The 25052-nt window shown below is 40.0% G+C and overlaps 1 protein-coding gene across 2 annotated transcripts in view; it reads left to right on the top strand.

Moving 5' to 3' along the window:
- LOC126279135 (protein FAM151B-like) overlaps window positions 1-25052 on the top strand; it is a 379014-nt gene that overhangs the window by 338819 nt on the left and 15143 nt on the right. For both annotated transcript variants that reach the window (XM_049979636.1, XM_049979637.1), the window contains exon 4: window positions 3485-3871. In XM_049979636.1, the coding sequence (XP_049835593.1) occupies window positions 3485-3871 (387 nt within the window). The remainder of the gene's footprint in view (window positions 1-3484; window positions 3872-25052) is intronic.

The raw sequence follows: 25052 nt of genomic DNA, 5'->3' as shown, positions 1-25052 counted from the left end.
CGTCACGGTGTGGGGAGCCTTCAAGTACGATCAGGTCACAGCTGTCAGTGATTGAGGGAACTCTGATGGCAAAACAGTATGTCACGGACATCCTTTCTCTTCATGTGTTATCTCTGATGCGACAGTATCACAGTGCCATTTTTCAACAGGACAGTGCTCATACACACAAGTCATCTGTCTCTTAAAGCTGTCTGCGTGATGTTGATGTATTCCCATGTCTGACGATACTTTCGGATTTGTCCCTGACAGAACATGTATGGAGCCAGCTCCATCTCATGCCAGGATCCAGGATATGAAGGACCAGTTAGTACAAACATTGTGGGCCAGCTTTCCTCACCAGAGCATGCAATGGTTTTATTACACCCTTCCTATCTGAATTAATGCATGCATCAGCGCCAGAATGGGTGTATGTCATACTGACAAGTGGGTTTATACTGCCAAGTTCTATGTAAATATGGCTCGATTTTGTAATCACTGCAGTAACATCACATACCCTCTCCTACGACACAGTTTCATTTCGTTTCCTCGTTTTGTGTGTTTCACTTTTTGTCATGCAATGTTTTTACAAATAAATAAATAAATCGTTGGAAAAATGCTATATTGCTGTGTGTACACATACAGAAATATGTATTTGTATTTACTATTTTACAAACTAATACTTTTTGCCAACTAGTCAGTGGTTCAAGATGGAAAACATCTTCAGACCACATCTGGTATGTGTAAATACGACACTAGTGATGTGCTATGATTCTTGAAACATTTTGTGGTGTAAACGGAGATTTCACCAGCTATTTGTAACTTCTAGTTAAATAAAAAGTCGATTGTGACAAAAAATTACTATCTATGAGCTGTCGACGACATAATGATTGGTATAATGAGTTTTCTCTGTAGTGTTGATTAACTTGGAACTTCATTCCCGGTGAATGAAATGTTTGTATTATGAAGAGCTGACACTCAGAAGACTTTCAGCTATATGGCTGACAAGGGAGTGGCCAAATTGGTAGAAATCAGATTAGGTTAACAGTTGTTGACTGCTTGCCAGTTGCTGCCAGCCTTATCTGACAGAGAAAGCTGTGTTTATTGCATCTCACTTGTTAATCAATGAGACGATTTCACCTCAGTTAATCATCTATCATTAACTCTGCATCTCTTCTGCTTTCGTGGATGCATCTTCCCTGAATTTAGTGTTTTCTGAAACCTAAAGGTGGCAAAGACCAGGAAGCAGTCAGTACTGGTTGAAGTCAGTTGACTCCTCAAAGTCAGAGGCATTGTTCACCAATCACCTCCTTGTATTTCCTAAATAACTCTCTACAAGGACTACCATACTTTATCCATTCACAGATTTGACAGATGTGCTAGCTGTTCACTAAATCTAATGGCTAATGCCATAGAACTCACCACATAAATTATGTGTAGAAGAAATTGGCCACCTTGAACTAATAATAACAATTGTCCTCTTTTCTCTCATGAATAAGGAAGATAACTACTTGGATCACAGCAGACTCCCATTCACAGATGTTTCATATGGTGACCACATAATCATGTGACGTAGTTTACATAGAAGCAGACCTGGCAGTTGATATGAGTGTAGTGGGTAGTTGTACCCATTCAGAAAATGCAGAATGCGTAAAATACCCACCCTTTTTGAGGAAATATGCATCTGTACACCAAGAGAAGATTTGTGGAGCAGTTGTGCTGGCTGCTGTTACTATGACATACCTACATCTTAGTGCGTCTCTCCTACTTTTGTGTGAGCTCTTCTACCAAATAGTAGCCAGTCCTCTCCAATACACTGGTTAGCAGCCATATCTTCTCCTGGAGCTCTGGTCTTCCAAATAGTAGTGCATCCATTCCTAAATGGGACAGCGTTAACATGGATATGTGGTGTCAGTACTAATGTAACATAGTGGTGTAGCTGCTGCTGCCCGTTTGGGAGCTCTGCAGTCCCAATGGTGCAGCAGCTTACTTCAGCAATGAGGCTGCTGCCAATCACGGTGAAGGGTAGCAACCATAGTGATTGGGACAGCAGCTCCGTCAACATTCTCTCAGTGTCCAAACACGTGCACTTATGAAAATATTTGATTGCGGTAACTAACCAAAAAAAGAATGAGGATACGTGATACAGGGTGTTTTTGTTTTGGGGAAATAGAATACTTATTCTGAGTGCTTACTGTTGTCAAGCTTCTGTTAAGTGCTTACTAACTGACTCATCATACACCAGTTTTCCATTATAAAAATAATTAATAAGATTATTTAATACTGAGTGTTGCAAGATCAGCTCTTCTCACAAGCTTAACTCTATCATATTGTTGTTTTGTGTGTTTACTGTGACATTACCAATAAACTAGGTTTAAATGATGTGTTCAACATATTTATTCCACTATACATGAAGCATACCGCAGTTTTTGCATTGTGCAAATGATTTCCATGCATTACATGTTAATTTTTGCATTAAGAATAATTTATAACTTCATTGTCATTAATATCCATAAAATATGTCATGTTAGTAGTAGAAGTAGTAGTAGTAGTAGTTGTTGTTGTTGTTTATTTACCCAGAGACAATTTACATTGCATGGATTTCATCAGAAAATACATGGTATATAAAAGTAAATTGTATATATAGCATCCTACAAATACAAGGATGCACAGTACCCTACACAGTTGTACATTAAAACAGTGTGTACAATTTTGATTAATTGCATGAAAGATATTTTTCATGTATTATTGTTAAGATTTAAATAAAAACACATAATAGTAGCAACACTTCTGTCCAAAATGCTAATTCAGATCATAGCAAACATTTGACTGAAAATACTATTGCCACTTACTATGGCATATAGTATCAACATAGTACATGAATATAATTACCTGCAACTAGGTCGGTGAAGGTACTCGTTTATACTGTAGTAGCAGTCACTCATTAAACACTGAGAGGGAGACTGAAATAACTCTTCCCATGCAATGACCAGATCACCAGAATAATATCGCATTCTGTCATCATTGTCATCATTATCAGCATCATCATCATCATCATCATCATCATCATCATCATCATCATTACTGTCATCATCATTTGATAATGATAAAGGTGATTATACTCTTTCTCCTTCTAGTGCTTAAGAAGAAAAAAAGAAGACGATAATGATGATGATGATTATGGGTTTAAGGGCCACATCATAATGCTTATCGACACCATTATCAAAACAGACCAAAATAAATTCAGTTTAAATGTTAAAGCCTTAAATTTGACATGATAAAATATTTGTTAAAAGTTTATTACCTGAGTCTCAGTCTAGTGCCTCATACTCATTGATGAAAGTTTCTTCTGTCACAGAATTTTAACAAGCTACTTCACACTTGAGTGGCATTGTACTAACATCTGTTAGTGAGCTGAGCTATGAAGAAGTGTGTAAGTGAATAATAATATTGTATGGTTGACAAGTGATGCTTTGCTTGACCCCAACATCTGATTTTTTTTTTGCAGAAACCATATCCACTGTGGCTGAATGCAGACATCCTGGTGGGCCCAGTGGGTGCTGATAAAGAGAATGTGAACCCAGATGTGTTTCTGAATGAATCCAGCATCCTCTTTCCATCAGCTGGCCTGTCAGTGGGCTGGACTACCAAGGTTTCCTCTGGTGACTCTTGCTACACTCAAGAGCACCTCAAGAATATGTTGGCCTACCTACAGAAGTACAACCTGAACAACTCCGATAATGTTACCCTGGCTGTGAGAGCTATTTATGCTGGCCGCTGCTCTGAGAAACTGGTTGAATGGCTGGATTCAAATCTCAAAAATTCCACACTTACCTTATGGACTGGTGATACAGATAAGGTCGATCCTGAACCACTCAGAAACCTTGTCACAAAGGTAAGACACTACTTTATTCTTTTTAGGTGTTTTTGACTCCTCCGGTCACATGTTAATCTTTACTAGGTAGTCTACTATTGTGTAAAGTTGTTTTAATTCAGTAACTGAATTGTCTTCAAGATGGCTACATGGTTAACAGCTGAAATATTGAAGGAAAAAATATCGCTGTTCTACATGTATGCCCAAAAGACAATGAAATGGTACCATATAATGTGTTCCATAATTTCCTGTAATTTTATCCCTCTACATCTCCTTTCAGTACCAAGTCTCTTTTCCTCAGACATTATCTGATGCATCACAAGTGTCAGTACTTTATTAATATAAACATAAGTGTATAGGCCTACAGTAAAATCAATACTTTACTGACATGAGACACGCCTGATTCCAGTGGACTGCACTACTGCTCTACATTTATAATACTGTGTATTTATACTCGTATTCTAATGTGTATTACAAGTATGTCCACATTTTTTTATTACACTACTGGCCATTAAAATTGCTACACCATGAAGATGATGTGCTACAGATGTGAAATTTGAGAGGAAGAGGATGCTGTGATATGCAAATGATTAGCTTTTCAGAGCATTCACACAAGGTTGGTGCCGGTGGCGAACCTACAACGTGTTGACATGGGGAAAGTTTCCAACCAATTTCTCATACACAAATAGCAGTTGACTGAAGTTGCCTGGTGAAACGTTGTTGCGATGCCTCATGTAAGGAGGAGAAATGCGTACCATCATGTTTCCGACTTTGATAAAGGTCAGATTGTAGCCTATCTTGATTGCGGTTTATTGTATCACTACATTGCTGCTTGCTTTGGTCGATATCCAATGACTGTTATCAGAATATGGAATTGGTGGGTTCAGGAGGGTAATACAGAATGCCGTGCTGGATACAAACATCCTCATACCACTAGCAGTCAAGATGACAGGCATCTTATCCCCATGGCTGTAACAGATCATGCAGCCACATCTCAATCCCTGAGTCAGCAGATGGGGACGTTTGCAAAACAACAACCATCTGCATGAACAGTTCGACAATGTTTGCAGCACCATGGAATATCAGCTCGGAGACCATGGCTGCTGTTACCATTGACACTGCATCACAGACAGGAGCGCCTGCGATGGTGTACTCAACGACGAACCTGAGTGCACGAATGGCAAAACGTCATTTTTTTTTGGATGAATCTAGGTTCTGTTTACAGCATCATGATGGTCGCATCTGTGTTTGGCAATATCACGGTGAACTCACATTAGCGTGTATTCGTCATTGCTATACTGGCATATCACCTGACATGGTGGTATGGGGTGCCATTGGTTACATGTCTCGGTCACCTCTTGTTCGCATTGATGGCACTTTGAACAGTGGACGTTACATTTCAGATGTGTTACAACTCATGGCTCTACCCTTCATTCGATCCCTGTGAAACCCTACATTTCAGCAGGATAATGCACGACCGCATGTTGCAGGTCCTGTACGGGCCTTTCTGGATACAGAAAATGTTTGACTGCTGCCCTGGCCAGCACATTGTCCAGATCTCTCAACAATTGAAAACGTCTGGTCAATGGTGCCCGAGCAACTGCCTCGTCACAATATGCCAGTCACTACTCTTGATGAACTGTGGTATTGTGTTGAAGCTGCCTGGGCAGCTGTACCTGTACACGCCATCCAAGCTCTGTGTAACTCAATGCCCATGCATATTAAGGCCGTTATTATGGCCAGAGGTGGTTGTTATGGGTACTGATTTCTCAGGATCTATGCACCCAAATTGCGTGAAAATGTAATCACATGTCAGTTCTAGTATAATATATTTCTCCAATGAATACCCGTTTATCATCTGCATTTCTTCTTTGTGTAGCAATTTTAGTGGCCAGTAGTGTACTATGCTTACAAGTTTATATCTTGTGCCTTCACATCACTCATTATGTAGATTGATCTGATGAAGGTCTATTATGCAAACTACGAGGTGCATTCAAGTTCTAAGGCCTCCAATTTTTTTTTCTAATTAACTACTCACCCGAAATCGATGAAACTGGTGTTACTTCTCGACGTAATCGCCCTGCAGACGTACACATTTTTCACAACGCTGATGCCATGATTCCATGGCAGTGGCGAAGGCTTCTTTAGGAGTCTGTTTTGACCACTGGAAAATCGCTGAGGCAATAGCAGCACGGCTGGTGAATGTGCGGCCATGGAGAGTGTCTTTCATTGCTGGAAAAAGCCAAAAGTCACTAGGGGCCAGGTCAGGTGAGTAGGGAGCATGAGGAATCACTTAAAAGTTGTTATCACGAAGAAACTGTGGCGTAACGTTAGCTTGATGTGCGGGTGCGTTGTCTTGGTGAAACAGCACATGTGCAGCCCTTCCCTTTCTCGATCATGTCATCAGACCGGCTTGTGCAAGCCCGAGGTAGTTTCGGTTTGTTGTCACACGATGTTCTGCCTTCATTCAACTGTCGCACTCACGAACGCACTTTCGACACATCCATAACTCCATCACCACATGTCTCCTTCAACTGCCGATGAATTTCAATTGGTTTCACACCACGCAAATTCAGAAAACGAATGATTGCACACTGTTCAAGTAAGGAAAACGTCGCCATTTTAAGTATTTAAAGCAGTTCTCATTCTCGCCGCTGGCGGTAAAATTCCATCTGCAGTACGGTGCTGCCATCTCTGGGACGTATTGACAATGAACGTGGCCTCATTTTAAAACAATGCACATGTTTCTATCTCTTTCCAGTCCGGAGAAAAAAAATCGGAGGCCTTAGAACTTGAATGCACCTCGTAATCACAAAGAAAAATTTTTTTTGAAATAGCATTATAGGGCCATTTGGAGATTTCTTTTCTGAACTACTTGATAGTCATGGGTACTTTTGCAAAAGTGAAATAAGATAAAATTTAATCATGTCATTAAAAACACTTTGAAATCAACGACCTTCAGAGAAAAAAATCTCTAACAACAAAACACATAATAGCTTATTTGTTACTCACACTTGTTGGCAATACAGATTGCTGTCAGAGAAGTTGTCTGTAAACTGTGTCGACAGTTAACTGTATTCCTGAAAAATAGTTGGTCAATAATGGAAGGCTCTTTCATGACAGGCTGCATATGTGTTCACAACGTATCTGAGACAAACTCTAAACAAATCCCATTGGGTTATGTCATGCAAGGTATATCTTGATTTGCAAGAAATTCATTCACTAGTGTAACTGGACACACATATTGACTGTCACCCAAAACCTGACTGTCCTGCCCAGCTTCACCTCTGCAGAGCCATGCATGAGACCTATACCTGTACCTGTGGCTGTTGACAATGTACCTCTGGCCATGATAAAAATTGAGAAGGTTTTTGTGTCAAACAAACCTCTTACCTTCCCAAAGCAGACTGCCATCAGCTGGTCTCTTTCCACAGTACTTGCTACTCTATTACACCTGCTACTGTACCCCCAGAAGAAGATTATTCTGTAAATAAAAACAGGATTGACATACGAAGCGAACAGTCATCCATTCATGTTGCTGAAGATGCCAGTAAACAGTCCAATTTATGTACTGATGCAAGCAGAACTCTCACTGCTGGATGCCTGGCATACACACTAACTGCTCTTTATCAATAACACTGTTTTCATGTACTCAGTCTAGTTGTACCTGCATCTGAGAACTATTGTCATTATCTTTTAATGGCACTTTATGGTATACTTGCTGTAAAACCTGTCCGGTCTTCAAGTAGCACATTTCCTCCTCCCTCTGTCCATCTCTTTCCTCCCCTTCCATCTTTCCACCTCATCCTCCCCCCCCCCCCCCCTTTCCCCTATCCACCTACGTATGTGATGTACATTTCACACACATATAAGCATCTACTTCATAATTATCTGCTGTTTTACACCATACAACTCCAGAGACAGTGTTAAATTTATCTGTGAACTTCAGCCTTGCAGCTTGATCATAGGTCACAAAACACATTGACAAATATACTGGAAAAATGACTGTATATGTGCCTCCATATGAGCCATAATTCCTCTTTTCTTATCTTAATCTTTGTGGTCCTTATGCAAAATATGTATTTCTGGCAGTAGAATGGTTCTGTCTGTAGTCACCTCAAATTGTGATTCTCTAAATTTTCTCAGTAGAGTTCCTCATAAAGAATGTCACCTTGCTATATCTCCCATAGGGAGATGCTTTATAAGCAGTAGTAAGACACAGGTAAACAAAAACAATGGTTTATTATGACCAAATAGAGAGTTTTAATAACAAATGGAAAACTCTTCTCAATAAAATAATACAATTTCTCAGACACCCACTCTCGCTGACCATCACATTATCTATCCGTCTCAGCTGCGCCCACCTGCATGTGTATCCCCTACCAAACAGGTAAAGCACGCCTATACTATATTGCAACACTCCTGTTTTTCAGGCGGCTTGAAAAACGTTTTTTGGCCCCGACATTTATTAGAGCTGGGAGATTATAAACACTATGGTTCTTTTATATATATGGACATGGCTGAGCATAGAGTGGGGGAAATAAATAGTGAGAGAGGTGGAGGATGAGATGGACAGAGAAGGAGCGGAGAAGAATATAGACAGAGAGAGTTTGGAGGAGAAGATGGATATAGAGGGTGTGGAGGAGGATGAGATGAAGAGAAGGGAAAGGGTAGAGGACATGAACAGAGAGAGTGGAAGTGGAGATGGAAAGAGAGAGGAAGGGGGGAGGGGGAGGAGAGGTGGACATAGAGATGAGGCAGAGGAGTTGGATGCGGGAGGGGCAAGCAAGGAAGGGACATACAGAGAGGAAGGGGAGGAGGAGGTGAAAATAGAGAGGGTGGAGGGGGAGATGTAGGAGGTAGATGAAAGGTGTAGAATCATGATTGGCAGGCGGAGAAGGGAAAGGGGCAGGAGGAAATGAACAGAGAGAAGGAGTGGAGAAGTTGAATATAGAGGAGGGGAGAGGGTAAGGAGGGGCAGACAAGGAGGAAGGAGAGGAGGAGGTGAACACAGAGGGGGGGGGGGGGGAGTTGCAGGAGGTAGATGGAAGGTGTGGAATGGTGATAGATAGTTGGAAAAGGGAAAGGAAGAGGATGAGATAGACAGAGAGAGTGGAAGGAGGAACCACAGAGGTGGAGGAGGTGATGAACATATGGAGGTGGGAGGATCAAGTGGTCAGATAGAAGGGGTAGGAAGAGGTAGACCCAGAGAGGAGGAAGGAGTAGATCCATGCAATATATGTGTTGAACATGTACATGTGTGAAGCCAGAAGGAAAAGGATATGTATATGAATGTTGTACTGGTGTCCCAGGTGAAATGATTGACATTCGGGGATATTACAGGAAAACTCAATGAAGCAAGAAACTTTGTATGGATATAAACCTAATTTCTGATGGTTTCTAAGATAGAACACATTTAATTTACATTTGTTTTTGTGCAAGTGGTGCACACATACAAGTTCTTTTGACACTTTATTCTAGACCAACCTATATAATTGGTTCCAACTTCTTTGAGTTATCTCCTGCCAAGACCATTCAGTGTGCATTCATCCATGCTGTGTTGTGAGTGAAGTCATGTGGGGCACTGAGAGTTTATCAGAGAGAAACATCAGTTAACTGTATTTGTACACACACTGGTTAAAACGCCACACATCTACACTAATGAAGAATATGCAGATATGGTTTATGTTTATGCCTTCTGAGATAATAGTACTCCTGATGCTGTTGAAGAATGTCATTAGCACTTTCATCCACATCATGTTCCTGAGCATACAGTGTTTCTTAGAATTTTCAGTGCATTATGTCAAGAGGGTATTCTTCCATGTTTCCAATTTTTATCTGAACATGTAGTTCAACAACCTGTGCAGGAAAAGCAACACATTGTTGAAATGGTGCAGCGTAGTCCTACTACCAGCACATAGTGACTTTTGGAGAATGTAGTGCCCCACAAACACATTTATGGTGAATATTACATGCAACTTTTACCCAATTCATATACAGTGTGTCCACAATGTTCACATTGGGGACAATGCCACACATCTTAAGCTTTGTGTTGATTAAATGGCAGTTGTCATTTATTTCCATTAATGATATTCATTGATAAAGCCAGATTTAGAGATAATGGAATCAACAGCTCAGGTACTTATCATCAATGGCTGCAAGAAAATCTACATACAACAATGGACATCAATTTCCAATATCATTTCTTGATCAGTGTTTGATGCGGCATGGTTGCTAATGTGTTCATAGGTCCAGGCTTTTTAGAAGAGTGAATTATGGAATAGAATTACTTGCATTTTTTGGAAAATTCATTTGTTGAAAGCCTTTGGCCACACAGACTACAGTTTACATCCAGCATAGCAGAACCCCTCGATATTCTATGAGATGTTTGAGGGAACATCTCAACCACACTTATTTAATCGATGGCTTGGTCGTGACAGTACAATTAACTGTCCACTGAGATCACCAGACCTTACACCATTAGATTTTTGTTTAAGAAGTTGGATGAAGTCTTGAGGATGATGAGGCACTCAGACACGCAACACAACATATCCTCCTGAGAGTGTGCCGATAAATTGAAGTTAATGGTGGGATATTCAGATATTTATTGTGAAATGTACAGAAGCTGTTATGTGATGGGTATGATTATGTGATAAAAACAGATATTTTTCAGTTGCATTATTATGATAAGGATTGTTGGTACTCACCATATAGTGGAGATGCTGAGTCACAGACCAGCACAACAAAAATACTGTCAAAAAGTAAGCTTTTGGCCCACAAGGCCTTTGTCAAAAATAGATGACTCACACACACACACACACACACACACACACACACACACACACACACACACACACACGTAACTCACACCCACCTAACCACAGACTCTGGCAGCTGAAGCCTGACTATGAGCAGTAGCAGCAGTGCATGATGGGAGAGGCAACAGAGTGGGGCTAAGGAGGAGGCCAGGGCAGGAAGGGGGAAGGATAGCAGGGTAGGGGGTGGAGGATGGTGAAGTATACTGCAGGGGAGCATGCAGGGATGAGGTGGAGAGAGGGTAGGGCAGTGAGGTGCAGCTGGAAAGTTAGATGGAGGGAAGGGTGGAAGAAGAGAGGGGGGAAGACAGAAGTAAAAAGTGAAGTAAAAAGACTGGATGTTTTACTGGAATAGTGGGCTGTGTAGTGTTGGAATGGGAACAGGGAAGCGGCTAAATGCGTGAGGACAATGATTAATGGAGGTTGAGATGACGAGGGTTATGGGAACGTAGGATACATTGCAGGGAGAGTTCCCAACTGCGCAATTCATAAAAGCTGACGTTGGTAGGAAGGATCCATATGGCACATGCTGTGAAGCAGTCATTAAAATGAAGAATGTCATGTTGGGTGGCATTCTCAGCAACAGAGTGGTCCAGTTGTTTCTTGGCCACAGTTTGTCAGTGGCCACTCATGCAGACAGACAGCTTGTTGGTTGTCATGCCCACACAGAATGCAGTGCAGTGGCTGCAGCTTAGCTTGCAGATCATATGTTTGGTATCACAGGTGGCCCTGCCTTTGATGGAATAGGTGATGTTTGTGACCAGACAGGACTAGGTGGTGGTGGGAGGATGTATGGGACAGGTCTTGCATCTAAGTCTATTACAGGGATATGGACCACAAGGTAAAGGGTTGGGAGCAGGGGTTGTGTAGTAATGGACGAGCATATTGTGTAGGTTCGATGGATGATAGAATACTGCTGTGGGATGGGTGGTAAGGATAGTGGCAGGATATTTCTCATTTCAGAGCATGATGAGAGGTAGTTGAAACCATGGTGGAGAATGGAATTTAGTTGTTCCAGTTGTGGGTGGTACTGAGTTACATTCCTCTGTGGCTGGACGGTGAGACTTTGGGGGGTGACTGGAAAGATAAGGCATATGAGATTTGTTTCTGTAAAAGGTTGGGAGGATAATTATGGTCTATAAAGGCCTCAGTGAGACTTGCAGTATATTTCAAGAGGAACCGCTTGTCACTGCAGATGTGATGGCCACATATGGCTAGACTGTATGGGAGGTACTTCTGGGTATGATACGAGTGGCAGCTGTCAGAGTTGAGCTGTAGGTTTCATGTGGACGGAGGTACTGATGTAGTCATCTTTGAGTTGGTTGTCAACATTTAGGGAGATGGCTTCTTGGATTGAGTAGGACCAGGTGAAGCAAATTGGGGAGAAGCTGTTGAAGTTCTGAGGAATGTGAATAGAATGTCCTCATACTCGTTCCAGATTGCAAAGATGTTATCAGTGAATCTGAACCAGATCAGGGTTTTAGGATTCTGGGTGTTTAGGAGTAATTTCTCTAGATGGCCTGTGAATAGGTTGACATAGGATGGTGCTATGCAGGTGCCCATAGCTGTACCCCAGATTTGTTTGTGTGTAATACCTTCAAAGGAGAAGTAATTGTGGGTGAGGATATAATTGGTCATGGTGACTAGGAAGAAGGTTGTCAGTTTAGAATCTGTCGGGCATTGGTAAAGGTAGTGTTCAATAGTGCTAAGGCCATGGGCATTAAGGATGTTAGTGTAAAGGTATTTCAGATGAAATTTTGCAAAAATCACGTTGTAGTGTTTAGTAACTGTTGTGCAAGTGTAAATCTGACAATGTACTGAGTAATAAACAAAATAAATAACAACATAAATTCAATGTGTTCTATCTCAGGAACCATTTGGAATAGGGCATATGTCCAGATGAAGAAGGAGGAGAGTATTAGATCAACAAACATAGAGGAGGCAGGAGGAGACTGACACAGAGAGACAGGGGAGGAGGGAGTGGAGAGATAGAGGGGGTGCAGGAAGAGATGGAAAGAAGGAATACAAATGTGATGGGTGCCTTCTGAAGACTGCAATTTCCCATGTGACTTGCATTTTTGGTTATGATAAATAAGCCACAGAGGCAGTGGATTTGGTATCTACATTTTTGTCTGACAGACATCTATACATTACATGCTCTGTGATGGGATACCAACCTGACTGTTGCTAGCTGTAAGGTCTGAGAACCAGGAATGATGGTCTGTGGTTCCATTTCTTTTTCACAGCAGCATGACTTGGTTGTCATCCATGGCAGCCTTACAGCACAGCAGTACTCCAATGATATTCTATGTCCCATTTTGTTGCCCTTCATGGAGAGCCATCCTGAGCTTACATTTCATGAAGATAATGGTCATCTGCACATGACAAGAGTTTCTACTGCTGGTCTTTGTGCTTGCCGAACCCTATCTTGGCCGTCAAGATCACCAGGTCTCTCCCCAGTTGAGAACATTTGAAACATTATGGCTGAGACAATCCAACTGTCTCAGGATTTTGATGATCTAACATGCCAGTTGGACAGAGTATGTGATGATATCCCTCAGGTGGGCATTCAGCAATTCCATCAGTATCAAACTCAATAATAGGCTGCATAAGGGTGAGAGGTGAACTAATGCATTGCTGACTTGCCGAACTCTTTGTGTTTTTCTGAAATTGTTATCATTTGTTTGTCTGTGCATGTACATCCAGCTTCAGGCTTCCATCCCATTTCAGTAATTCCTTTGTGATGTGTTTTTTTAGGTTATGAGTGTATATCATCATTTAAGATGTTGCTGAACAGTACTGGGTGGAATACAAATAGCGGGAAGAATAAATGTAGGACTCACCATGTAGGTAGGGAATTGAGTGGATGATAGGTATACAAAAGAGATTGAAATTGTTGCTGTGCTTGTGTGTATCTGTATTTCTGTTATACTTGGCCTGAAGAAGGATGCTTACTGAAAGCTCAACCACAATTTGAATCTTTTATATATGCTCGTTGAACAATCAGCGCCTCTACTGTATGATGAGTAGTTATCTTCCCTCCTTCCATTACTTTCATTTCATTTTTTCTTGTTACCTGTGTTACTAGTCTTACATATTCTTTTCATGTACCAGTATGATAATTAATTCATGCCAGATGAAGCTATCCTGAAAATATCCACTATCAGCAATAACCGTAGTGACTAATTTTATAATTCTTATCCAGATTTATCTTCCAGATATAGAGAGATAAAAGATGTATTCATCACATAACATACAATTTCAAATAACTGTTGATTTCATGTATTGGAGATATATTAGGATTTTTACTTTTTTTCTGAGCTATTGCTACACAGTTATGTACTGCTGTTTCCACTGTATGAAAGTAATGTATAATTTCCTTGTTCAAATTGTAAAACTGTCCTCAAGAAATTCTCCAGTAGGATAGTAACACTTTTCCACCAGGCAGTATAAAATAATCTTTTCTGTGAACCTAACTCCATCATAAATATGTTGATGCATTTTGTTTTCTTGTAAATATTTAACCCTGTACACTCTGGTGTTTGGGCATAGAGTTTTAAATGGTATGTTGGGAATTTCAAATTCTCTCCATAGTGAATACTGGAGTTGTGGATGAAAGGGAAAGAGTTATTTGGCAATGTACATGTTCCATTGTTTTTTTTTTTTAAATGCAAAGGGTTTCGTAGCTTTTGCTGAATTTCCCAAGAAAATTATGCCATTATGAATACTCGACACATAGCAAGAGTGATAGACTATCTTTTTTATGTTAATGCTTGTGGCACATGGCAAAATATACACTGCAAAAGCTATGCTGTTAAATTTGTTTGCTAAGCAGTCTATATGTGCCTTCCAATTTAAATTTTTATCAATATTTAGGCCTAAGAACTTCATTTGGTTTGCTTCTGTGATAGCCTGACCATTGCAAGTCACTTTGTTCTAATAATTTATCTTCATATTGCATCATTTTGGTTTTAGATGCATTTAGTTTCAATCAATTTTGATGGAACCAAGATTCCAGTTTCTGTACAGTATTTATGCCACTTTCTAGAATTTTATCAGGCACCTCATTTTCAATTAGAGCTGACGTATTGTCAGCAAATAAAACTGAATGAGTGTCAGTAGCAAGTGGTAGGTCATTTATGTAGAGGAGGAATGAGTTGGGGCACAATATCAAACCCTAAGGGACTTCTTGGCCAGTTGTTTTGTAGTTTTAGGGATCATTTCTTGAATTATTTATTTATTTATTTATTGTTCCGTGGGACCACATTAAGGAGAAGTCTCCATGGTCATGGAACGAGTCAATACATGAAATTATAACACGATTGTAGAAACAGATAAAATGAAATATAAGAAACATATTCAGGTGACAAGCCGTTAGTTTAAATAAAGAAAATCAAGAATGTAACACTGGAATTAGCTTAATTTCTTAGCTCTTCCAGGAGCTCCTCGACAGAATAGAAGGAGTGAGCCATGAGGAAACTCTTCAGTTTAGACTTAAAAGTGTTTGGGCTACTGCTAAGATTTTTGAGTTCTTGTGGTAGCTTATTGAAAGTGGATGCAGCAGAATACTGCACTCCTTTCTGCACAAGAGTCAAGGAAGTGCATTCCACATGCAGATTTGATTTCTGCCTAGTATTAACTGAGTAAAAGCTGCTAACTCTTGGGAATAAGCTAATATTGCTAACAACAAACGACATTAAAGAAAATATATACTGTGAGGGCAATGTCAAAATTCCCAGACTATTGAATAGGGGTCGACAAGAGGTTTTCAAACTTACACCACACATAGCTCAAACAGCCTGTTTTTGAGCCAAAAATACCCTTTTTGAATCAGAAGAATTACCCCAAAAAATAATGCCATATGACATAAGCGTATGAAAATATGTGAAGTAGACTACTTTTCGTGTTGAAATGTCACTTATTTCAGATACTGTTCTAATGGTAAATAAAGCGGCATTTAGTTTCTGAACAAGATCCTGAACATGGGCTTTCCACAACAGCTTACTATCTATCCGGACACCTAGGAACTTAACTGTTCCGTCTCGCTTATAATATGCCCATTCTGTCTGATTAAAATATCAGTTCTTGTTGAATTGTGAGTTAGAAACTGTAGAAACTGAGTCTTACTGTGATTTAGCATCAAATTATTTTCCACAAGCCACGAACTTATTTCATGAACTACATTATTTGATAATGTTTCAATATTACACACAAGATCCTTCACTATCAAGCTGGTGTCATCAGCAAACAGAAATATTTTTGAATCACCTGTAATACTAGAAGGCATGTCATTTATATAAATAAGAAACAGCAGTGGCCCCAGCACCGACCCTTGGGGAACGCCTCACTTAACAGTGCCCCATTGGGACTGAACATCACTACCACTCTCAATATTGCAGAGAATTACCTTCTGCTTTCTGTTCTTAAAGTAAGAGGTGAACCAATTGTAAGCTACTCCCCTTACTCCATAATAGTCCAACTTCTGCAGTAATATTTTGTGGTCAACACAGTCAAAAGCATTCGTTAAATCAAAGAAAACACCTATGTTTGCAACCTTTTATTTAATCCATCCAAAACCTCACAGAGAAAAGAGAATATAGCATTTTCAGTTGTTAAGCCATTTTTAAAACCAAACTGTACATTTGACAGCAAATTATGTGAATTTAAATGCTCCAGTAACCTTGTATATACGACCTTCTCGATAACTTTAGCAAACACTGATGGCATAGAAATAGGTCTATAATTGTCAATATTATCCCTGTCTCCCTTTTTATAAAGTGGTTTCACTACCGAGTACTTTACTCGGTCAGGAAACTGACCACTCCTAAAGGAAAAGTTACAGATATGGCTAAGTACTGGGCTAACATACATGGAACAATATTTCAGTATTCTGCTAGATACCCCATCATATCCATTAGAGTTCTTGGTCTTTAGTGATTTAATTATTAACTCAATCTCCCTCTTGTCAGGATCATGGAGGAGCATTTCAGGTAACAGTCTCGGAAGAAGTGAAATGATAATTAAATGGACACCCTAGCTGCAAACAGGTATTGATGTACTTCATTAGGGACATGTTGAAAATGTGTGCCCCGACCGGGACTCGAACCCGGGATCTCCTGCTTACATGGCACACACTCTATCCATCTGAGCCACCGACGGCACAGAGGATAGTGCAACTGCAGGGACTTATCCCTTGCACGCTCCCAGTGAGACCCACATTCCCAACATGTCCACACCACTACATTTGTAGTGCACCTAAGAGATGTTTGCCCATCATACTCATTACTCGTGGCAGATTAATCTACCAAGTCCCGTACGAGTTCAGGCATAGTGTGTGCACGTTCGCACAAGAAGGTCAATGGCCGGGAAGCCATATTTTAACTGTACATGACGATAGTATCTGTTCCTGAAAGAACAGTTACTGTAGATGACCATGCAGCTTTGCTAGAAATGAAATGATAATTAAATACACACTATGCCCAAACTCGTATGGGACTTGGTAGATTAATCTGCCACGAGTAATGAGTATGATGGGCAAACATCTCTTAGGCGCACTACGAATGTAGTGGTGTGGACATGTTGGGAATGTGGGTCTCACTGGGAGCGTGCAAGGGATAAGTCCCTGCAGTCGCGCTATCCTCTGTGCCGTCGGTGGCTCAGATGGATAGCGCGTGTGCCATGTAAGCAGGAGATCCCGGGTTCGAGTCCCGGTTGGGGCACACATTTTCAACATGCCTTAATGAAGTACATCAATCCCTGTTTGCAGCTAGGGTGTCCATTTAATTATCATTTCATTTCTAGCAAAGCTGCATGGTCATCTATGGTAACTGTTCTTTCAGGAACAGATACTATCGTCATGTATAGTCTGTATAGTCTCGGAACACTTTTTTCTACGAGCGCTATATGATTCTCTGTTCGGACTAGGTTTCTATTTAGTTCACCTGCTATATTCAGAAAGTGATTATTAAATACTGTACATACAGGGTGTTTCAGAAATGACCGGTATATTTGAAACGGCAATAAAAACTAAACGAGCAGCGATAGAAATACACCGTTTGTTGCAATATGCTTGGGACAACAGTACATTTTCAGGCGGACAAACTTTCGAAATTACAGTAGTTACAATTTTAAACAACAGATGGCACTGCAAGTGATGTGAAATATATAGAAGACAACGCAGTCTGTGGGTGCGCCATTCTGTACGTCGTCTTTCTGCTGTAAGCATGTGGTGTTCACAACGTTCAAGTGTGCTGTGGATGACATGGTTTATTCCTTAGAACAGAGGATTTTTCTGGTGTTGGAATTCCACCATCTAGAACACAGTGTTGTTGCAACAAGACGAAGTTTTCAACAGAGGTTTAATGTAACCAAAGGACCGAAAAGCGATACAATAAAGGATCTGTTTGAAAAATTTCAACGGACTGGGAACATGACGAATGAACGTGCTGGAAAGGTAGGGTGACCGCGTACGGCAACCACAGAGGGCAATGCGCAGCTTGTGCAGCAGGTGATCCAACAGCGGCCTCGGGTTTCCGTTCGCTGTGTTGCAGCTGCGGTCCAAATGACGCCAACGTCCACGTAATGTCTAATGCGCCAGAGTTTACACCTCTATCCATACAAAATTCAAATGCGGCAACCCCTCAGCACCGCTACCATTGCTGCACAAGAGACATTCGCTAACGATATAGTGCACAGAATTGATGACGGCGATATGCATGTGGGCAGCATTTGGTTTACTGACGAAGCTTATTTTTATCTGGACGGCTTCGTCAATAAACAGAACTGGCGCATATGAGGAACCGAAAAGCCTCATGTTGCAGTCCTATCATGCCAGCATCCTCAAAAAGTACTGGTCTGGGTCGCCATTTCTTCCAAAGGAATCATTGGCCCATTTTTCAGATCCGAAACGATTACTGCATCATGCTATCTGGACATTCTTCGTGAATTTGTGGCGGTACAAACTGCCTTAGAAGACACTGCGAACACCTCGTGGTTTATGCAAGATGGTGACCGATCACATCGCACGGCCGACGTCTTTAATTTCCTGAATGAATATTTCGATGATCCTGTGATTGCTTTGGGCTATCCAAAACATGCAGGAGGCGGCGTGGATTGGCCTCCCTATTCGCCAGACATGAACCCCTGTGACTTCTTTCTTTGGGGACACTTGAAATACCAGGTGTACTGCCAGAATCCAGAAACAATTGAACAGCTGAAGCAGTACATCTCGTCTGCATGTGAAGCCATTCCGCCAGACACGTTGTCAAAGGTTTCGGGTAATTTCATTCAGAGACTACGCCATATTATTGCTACGCATGGTGGATATGTGGAAAATATCGTACTATAGAGTTTCCCAGACCACAGCGCCATCTGTTGTTGAAAATTGTAACTACTGTAATTTCGGAAGTTTGTCTGCCTGAAAATGTGCTGTTGTCCCAAGCATATTGCAACAAACGGTGTATTTCTGTCGCTGCTCATTTAGTTTGTATTGCCGTTTCAAATATACCAGGTCATTTTTGAAACACCCTGTATATGCGACTTATCAGTAACACGGACATTCCCACTACACACTGATTCTATATCCCCTACCTGTCTCGGCAGACCAGCCACTTCCTTTACGACTGACCATATGGTTTTAATTTTATCCTGAGACTTAACTATTCTATCTGCATACCACATACTTTTTGCCTTCGTAATAACTTTTTTAAGCACCTTACAATACTGTTTGTAATGGGCTGCTGCATTTAGATTGTGACTGTTTCTAACGTTTTGATATAATTGCACTTTGTTCTACAAGATATTCTTATCCCTCTAGTCAGCCACACAGGCTGCCTGTTTGTGCTAGTACCCTGTTTTGAATGTTCTAATGGAAAGCAACTTTCAAAGAGCATGAGAAAAGTCTTGAGAAAAGCATTATATTTATCGTCTACTGTATCAGCGCTATAAACATCTTGCCACTCTTGTTCCTTGATGAGGTTTACAAATGTCTCTACAGCAAGTGAATCTGCTTTCCTAAACAGCTGATGACTATATTTAACATGTAATGCAACACAAAAATCTTTTAGAGTTAAAATTTGTGCATCATGATCTGAAAGGTCATTCACCTTTTTGCTAACAGACTGCCCTTCTAGTAATGAGGAGTGAACAAAAATATTGTCTATGGTTGTTCTACTGTTCCCTTCCACAAAATGCACATTCGTGTTGCCAGTCTGAGTGGCTATCTTTTCCAGGTCACTATCTATGTCATACTCCCCATCCCTATCAATACTATTACCAGCCCCACCCACAATCACTACCTGATCCTCTTTAGTAAAATCCCTACATAACCCCCCTATGTTAACAGTCACCTGAGCCAATCCTGCATTAGGCTTCACAATGCTGGTGACCTGGTACTCACTCCCCAAAACTTCCTGCAACTGCTGGCCTACACCTCTACCATGAGAACTACCTAACAGCAGAACCTTCTTCTTTCTCTTAGACTTTGCAACTGTCCTAGCCACCGTAACTGCTGAGGTCTGCTGCATACTTCCTACATCTACAGCTACTAGAGATTCCTCTCCACTAGACTCTGACAGTTGGTCATATCTATTACAAACACCAATAGTAAAACTATCTGAAAATCTCCTTCTCCTAGCAGATCTCTTGCCAACAGCCAGCTCCCATTCCCCAACCCCCTTCTCCCTCCTCATCCTATCTAGCTCATCCTGTCCGTTTTTCAACTGCACCTGCAGGTCTTACGCTCCTGCTCCTCTATTGACTTACTCTTGCTACATAGAATGCCCACTGGCTTCCCCACTGCATTCCCCCCAGTGAAAATACTTCGAACAAGTCTCACACCGCAAACCACTACTCACGAACCTACGGCAAAGCCCATACTTCTCACTCATGGTTAAATTTTCTTCAGTTATTGAAACAAGAAAACAAAGTTCCGCTACTACAATAGGAAGATGTTAAAAACTGACTACCATAATCACAAACTTGCTCTACAAGGGAAGTAACTACTATTATTGACACTATTAATCAACAACAAATGAGAATATAACAAAATACTAACACAGAAAGAAAATCAAACTTCTAATGACACAGTAACGAAACTGAAAGCAGTTCGCAAAAATTTCTTCTGAAGTTATTTCACCGGAAAACACTAAGAACACCGGTTGAAGACTACTAAAGTTCCTAAATAAACTATTACACACAAACAATTAATTAGTACTTAGCTTTCGATGTGCCGCTACAGCTGCAACTGGTCAGCGCGGAATGTAAACATGGTAAGAGGTTAAGTTGCTCTATACGAAACACTCACAAATATCAGGTCACAACACAAGAAAGGCAGAGGTGAACAAAGAAACCACTAATAAGTCACTTATATAGTAAATATTATCACAAAAACCGTTAAAATATATATCTGAAACCTAAAAATATATAAAAACTTGGAGAGCAATCTCACACGCAGTCACGCGCTTATGACGTAAGAAGAGGTAATAATTACTCTTTGTTTGCTATCTGTTAAGCAAATAGTGAATTATTGTAAAGCAGTGTGTCTGATTCCATGTGATATGTGATTTGTGTAAGAAGTAGGGAGTGGCTCACTAAAACTAAAGTTTTTGTAAGATCACAGAATATTCCTGTGAATTTTCTACCCTTATCTGCTGAGGAGCATGTCTTCTGAGAAAACTTGTTGTTACGGTTACAGTGATTTTTACTTGTTGGAGTCTGAGCTGGTTTTTAAAAATTATGTCATTTACAGTAAGACATTTTTGAATTGGTTTTGCTGCAACCTTTTCAAACACTTTAGAAACTACTGGCAGAAGAGAGATACGATGGTAATTCCCCATATTTTCCATTGATCTTTTTTTTTTTAAAAAAAATATTATTTTATCTCAACATAGTTTAATACATTTGGAAAACATCCTTGCTCAATATATTGGTTTATGGTAACTGACAGTGGTTGTGAAATGATATTATACACACTCTTGTTTACAGATATGGGTATTATGTCCCACTCAGAAGAGGTTTTGTTTTTCAAAGAAAATTTCATTTTCCGCATCCCTTTGGGTGATTTTTTCAAAGAGATTGAAATATGTGTTTGGATCACATTGTCTAGGTAAGCTGTTATATCTACACCTGACCTCACAACTTTTAAGAAGAATTCATTGAGGGAATATTAGGGAATGATTGACAAGAAAATGGGAAAGGAATACAGTAGAAGCAGCATGGGTAGCCTTGAGAGATGAAATAGTGAAAGCAGCAGAGGATCAAGCAGGTGAAAAGAAAAGGGATAGTAAAATTCTTGGGTAACACAAGAGATACTGAATTTAATTGATGTAGGAGAAAATATAAAAATGCAGTAAGTGAAGCAGGTGGAAAAGTATACAAACATCTCAAAAAGAGATCGACAGGAAAAGTCCAAAATGGCTAAGCAGAAATGGCTAGAGGCCAAATGTAAGGATGCAGAAACTTATATCACTGGGGGTAAGATAGATGCTGCCTACAGGAAAATTAAAGAGATCTTTGGAGAAAAGAGAACCATCTCTATGAATATCAACATCTGAGATGGAAAATCAGTCCTAAGCAAAGAAGGGAAAGTAGGAAGGTGGGAGGAGTATGTAGAGGGTGTATACAAGAGCAGTGTACTTGAGGGCAATATTATGGAAATGGAAGAGGATGTAAATGGAGATGAGGTAGGAGGTATGATACAGCGTGAAGAATTTGACAGAGCATTGAAAGGCCCCAGGAGTAGACAACATTCAGTTAGAACTATTGATTGCCTTGGGTGAGCCAGCCATTTGGTGAGCAAGATGTATGAGACAGGCGAATACCCTCTGACTTCAAGGAGAATGTAATAATTCCAATTCCAAAGAAAGCAGGTGCTGACAGGTGTGAAAATTACTGGACTACCAGTTTAATAAGTCACATAAGTCACAGTTGCAAAACATTAACACAAATTCTTTACAGTTGAATGGAAAATTGGTAGAAGCCTAGATAAATTAAGGGGAGTAGGCAAAAAAATCAAATATATGCCTATTTTGTAGTGCTCATCTTCCTGAATAGTTTGATGTATAAAACATATATATATATGAGAGATTACAAGGCACATTATTTAGACTTACGTGTACCAAGATACAGTGCCACACCCCTTTGAACAGCTTCTTCAGTCATATGTAAGTGTATTTCTCTCTGTAGAATTCAGATGTTTATATTTGCACCAGAGATTGTCATACATGAAACAAAGGACCTTGCAAAAAAAAACTTATTGAAGAAATATCTTCATCACGATACCCAAAGCCCGAATGAAAGTTTTAACCAATGTGTATGGAAAGGATTGCCAAAAACCATTTTTGTTGGAAGAAAAGCACTTCCTGTTGGTATTTACGATGCAATTTCATGTTTTAATGATGGAGTGCAGAGCACGAAACATGTTTTAGAGGAAATGGGAACTAAGTGCGGAGTGAACTGCATGAAAGTTTTGTATGCAACAGACAGAAAGCGTGTAGTAAAGGCAGATAAATCGTTTTTGAAGGTGATAAAATCAAGAATAGTGGATCATAGGAATGTGAAAAGGAAGAAAACTTATTTAGAAAATGAAAAAGAACCTGCCTATGCTGCTGGACAGTTCTAAAAGAATGCCAAATACAAGCAGAAACTTTGACGGCCTTTTTCCGTAAAATACAAATTTCTGTACTTAGGTACATGTAACATTCAAAATAAATAACCTTTTACTTTCAAGCTTGGTATGGTTCTTAAACACAAACTCCTTAATGCAAAACTATAGAATTTGAGTTTTTCAAACAATGGAAAATCCAGGCTGGAATGTAACAATATTCTGGGAAATAAAGTTGCTACTCATGATATAGGGGAGATGCTGACTTGCAGATAGGCACAACAAAAAGATTTTTATGTTGTGCCTATCTGCGACTCAGCATCTTTGTTATATGGTGAGTAGCAACTTTCCTTCTCAGAATATTGTTAAATTTGAGTTTTTCTAAACATGAAGTTTAAAATGTAAGAGCTCATTCATTTTTTCACAAATTAAATACACCTGTAAATATGATTTGTGTGCTATGCAAAATTCATCGGAGAATCTCTCTTACTTATGAAGAAAGGTGTACCTATAGCAACAAATGCAGCCAATAGTAAGTGAAAAAATGATGAAATTTCACATGTAAAAAAGATTTATTTTGTTACATTCTTGAACTTCCACTGCTCCACTGCTATTTGTGTGAATATTGAATCCTTCTTGGCCATACTGACAAAGCTCTATGAATTTATTTGTAAAAGTCTAAACAGTGGAAATTAAAATGTCCTGTGGTGCCTCTTCTGCTCCAAGTCAGCCCATTTGATGTCCTACCCCTTCAGTCCTACATTTATAGCATTTGCAGACTTAGAGAAAGCTATTGACAATGTTGACTGGAGTGCTCTCTTTCAAGTTCTGAAGGCAGCAGTGGTAAAATACAGGGAGCAAAATGCAATTTACAATTTGTGTAGAAAGCAGGTGGCAGTTATAAGAGTCGAGGAACATGAAAGCCTATTCCAATTGTTATTTAGTCAGTACATTGAACAAGCAGTGAAGGAAAGAAAAGAAAAATTTGGAGGAGGAATTAAGGTCCAGGGTTTACTGATGACAATGCAATTCTGTCAGAGACCGCAAAGGGCTTGGAAGAGCAGATGAACAGAATGGACATTGTCTTGAAAGGGGGATATAAGATGAACATCAACGAAAGCAAAATGAGGGTAATGGAATGTAGCCAAACTAAATAAAGTGATGCTGAAGGAATTAGATTGGGAAATGAGATACTTAAAGCAGTAGATGAATTTTGCTATTTGGGCAGTGGACATTGTCTTGAAAGGAGGATATAAGAAGAACATCAACAAAACAAAACGAGAATAATGGAATGTCGCTGAACTAAAGCAGGTGGTACTGAGGGAATTAGATTAGGAAATGAGACACATAAAGTAGCAGATGAATTTTGCTATTTTGCTAGCAAAATTACTGATGATGGTCAGAGTAGAGAGGATGTAGAATGTAGACTGACAATGGCAAGGAAATCATTTCTGAAGAATAGAAATTTGTTAACATTGAGTATAGATTCAGGTGTCAGGAAGTCTTTCCTGAAAGTATTTGTATGGAGTGTAGCCGTGTATGGAAGTGAAACATGGGTGATAAACAGTTTAGACAAGAAGAGAATAGAAGCTTTTTGAAATGTGGCGCTACAGAAGAATGTGAAAAGCAGATGTGTAGGTCATGTAACTAATGAAAAAGTACTGAATAGAATTGGGGAGAAGAAGAATTTGTGGCACACCCTGACTAAAAAAAGGGATTGGTTGGTAGGACACATTCTGAGGCACCAAAAGATTATCAATTTAATATTGGAGGGAAGTGAGGAGGG

The sequence above is a fragment of the Schistocerca gregaria genome, chromosome 6, assembly GCF_023897955.1.
Source record: "Schistocerca gregaria isolate iqSchGreg1 chromosome 6, iqSchGreg1.2, whole genome shotgun sequence".
Taxonomy (NCBI): Eukaryota; Metazoa; Arthropoda; class Insecta; order Orthoptera; family Acrididae; genus Schistocerca; species Schistocerca gregaria.
This window is presented reverse-complemented; position numbering and strand designations above follow the sequence as displayed.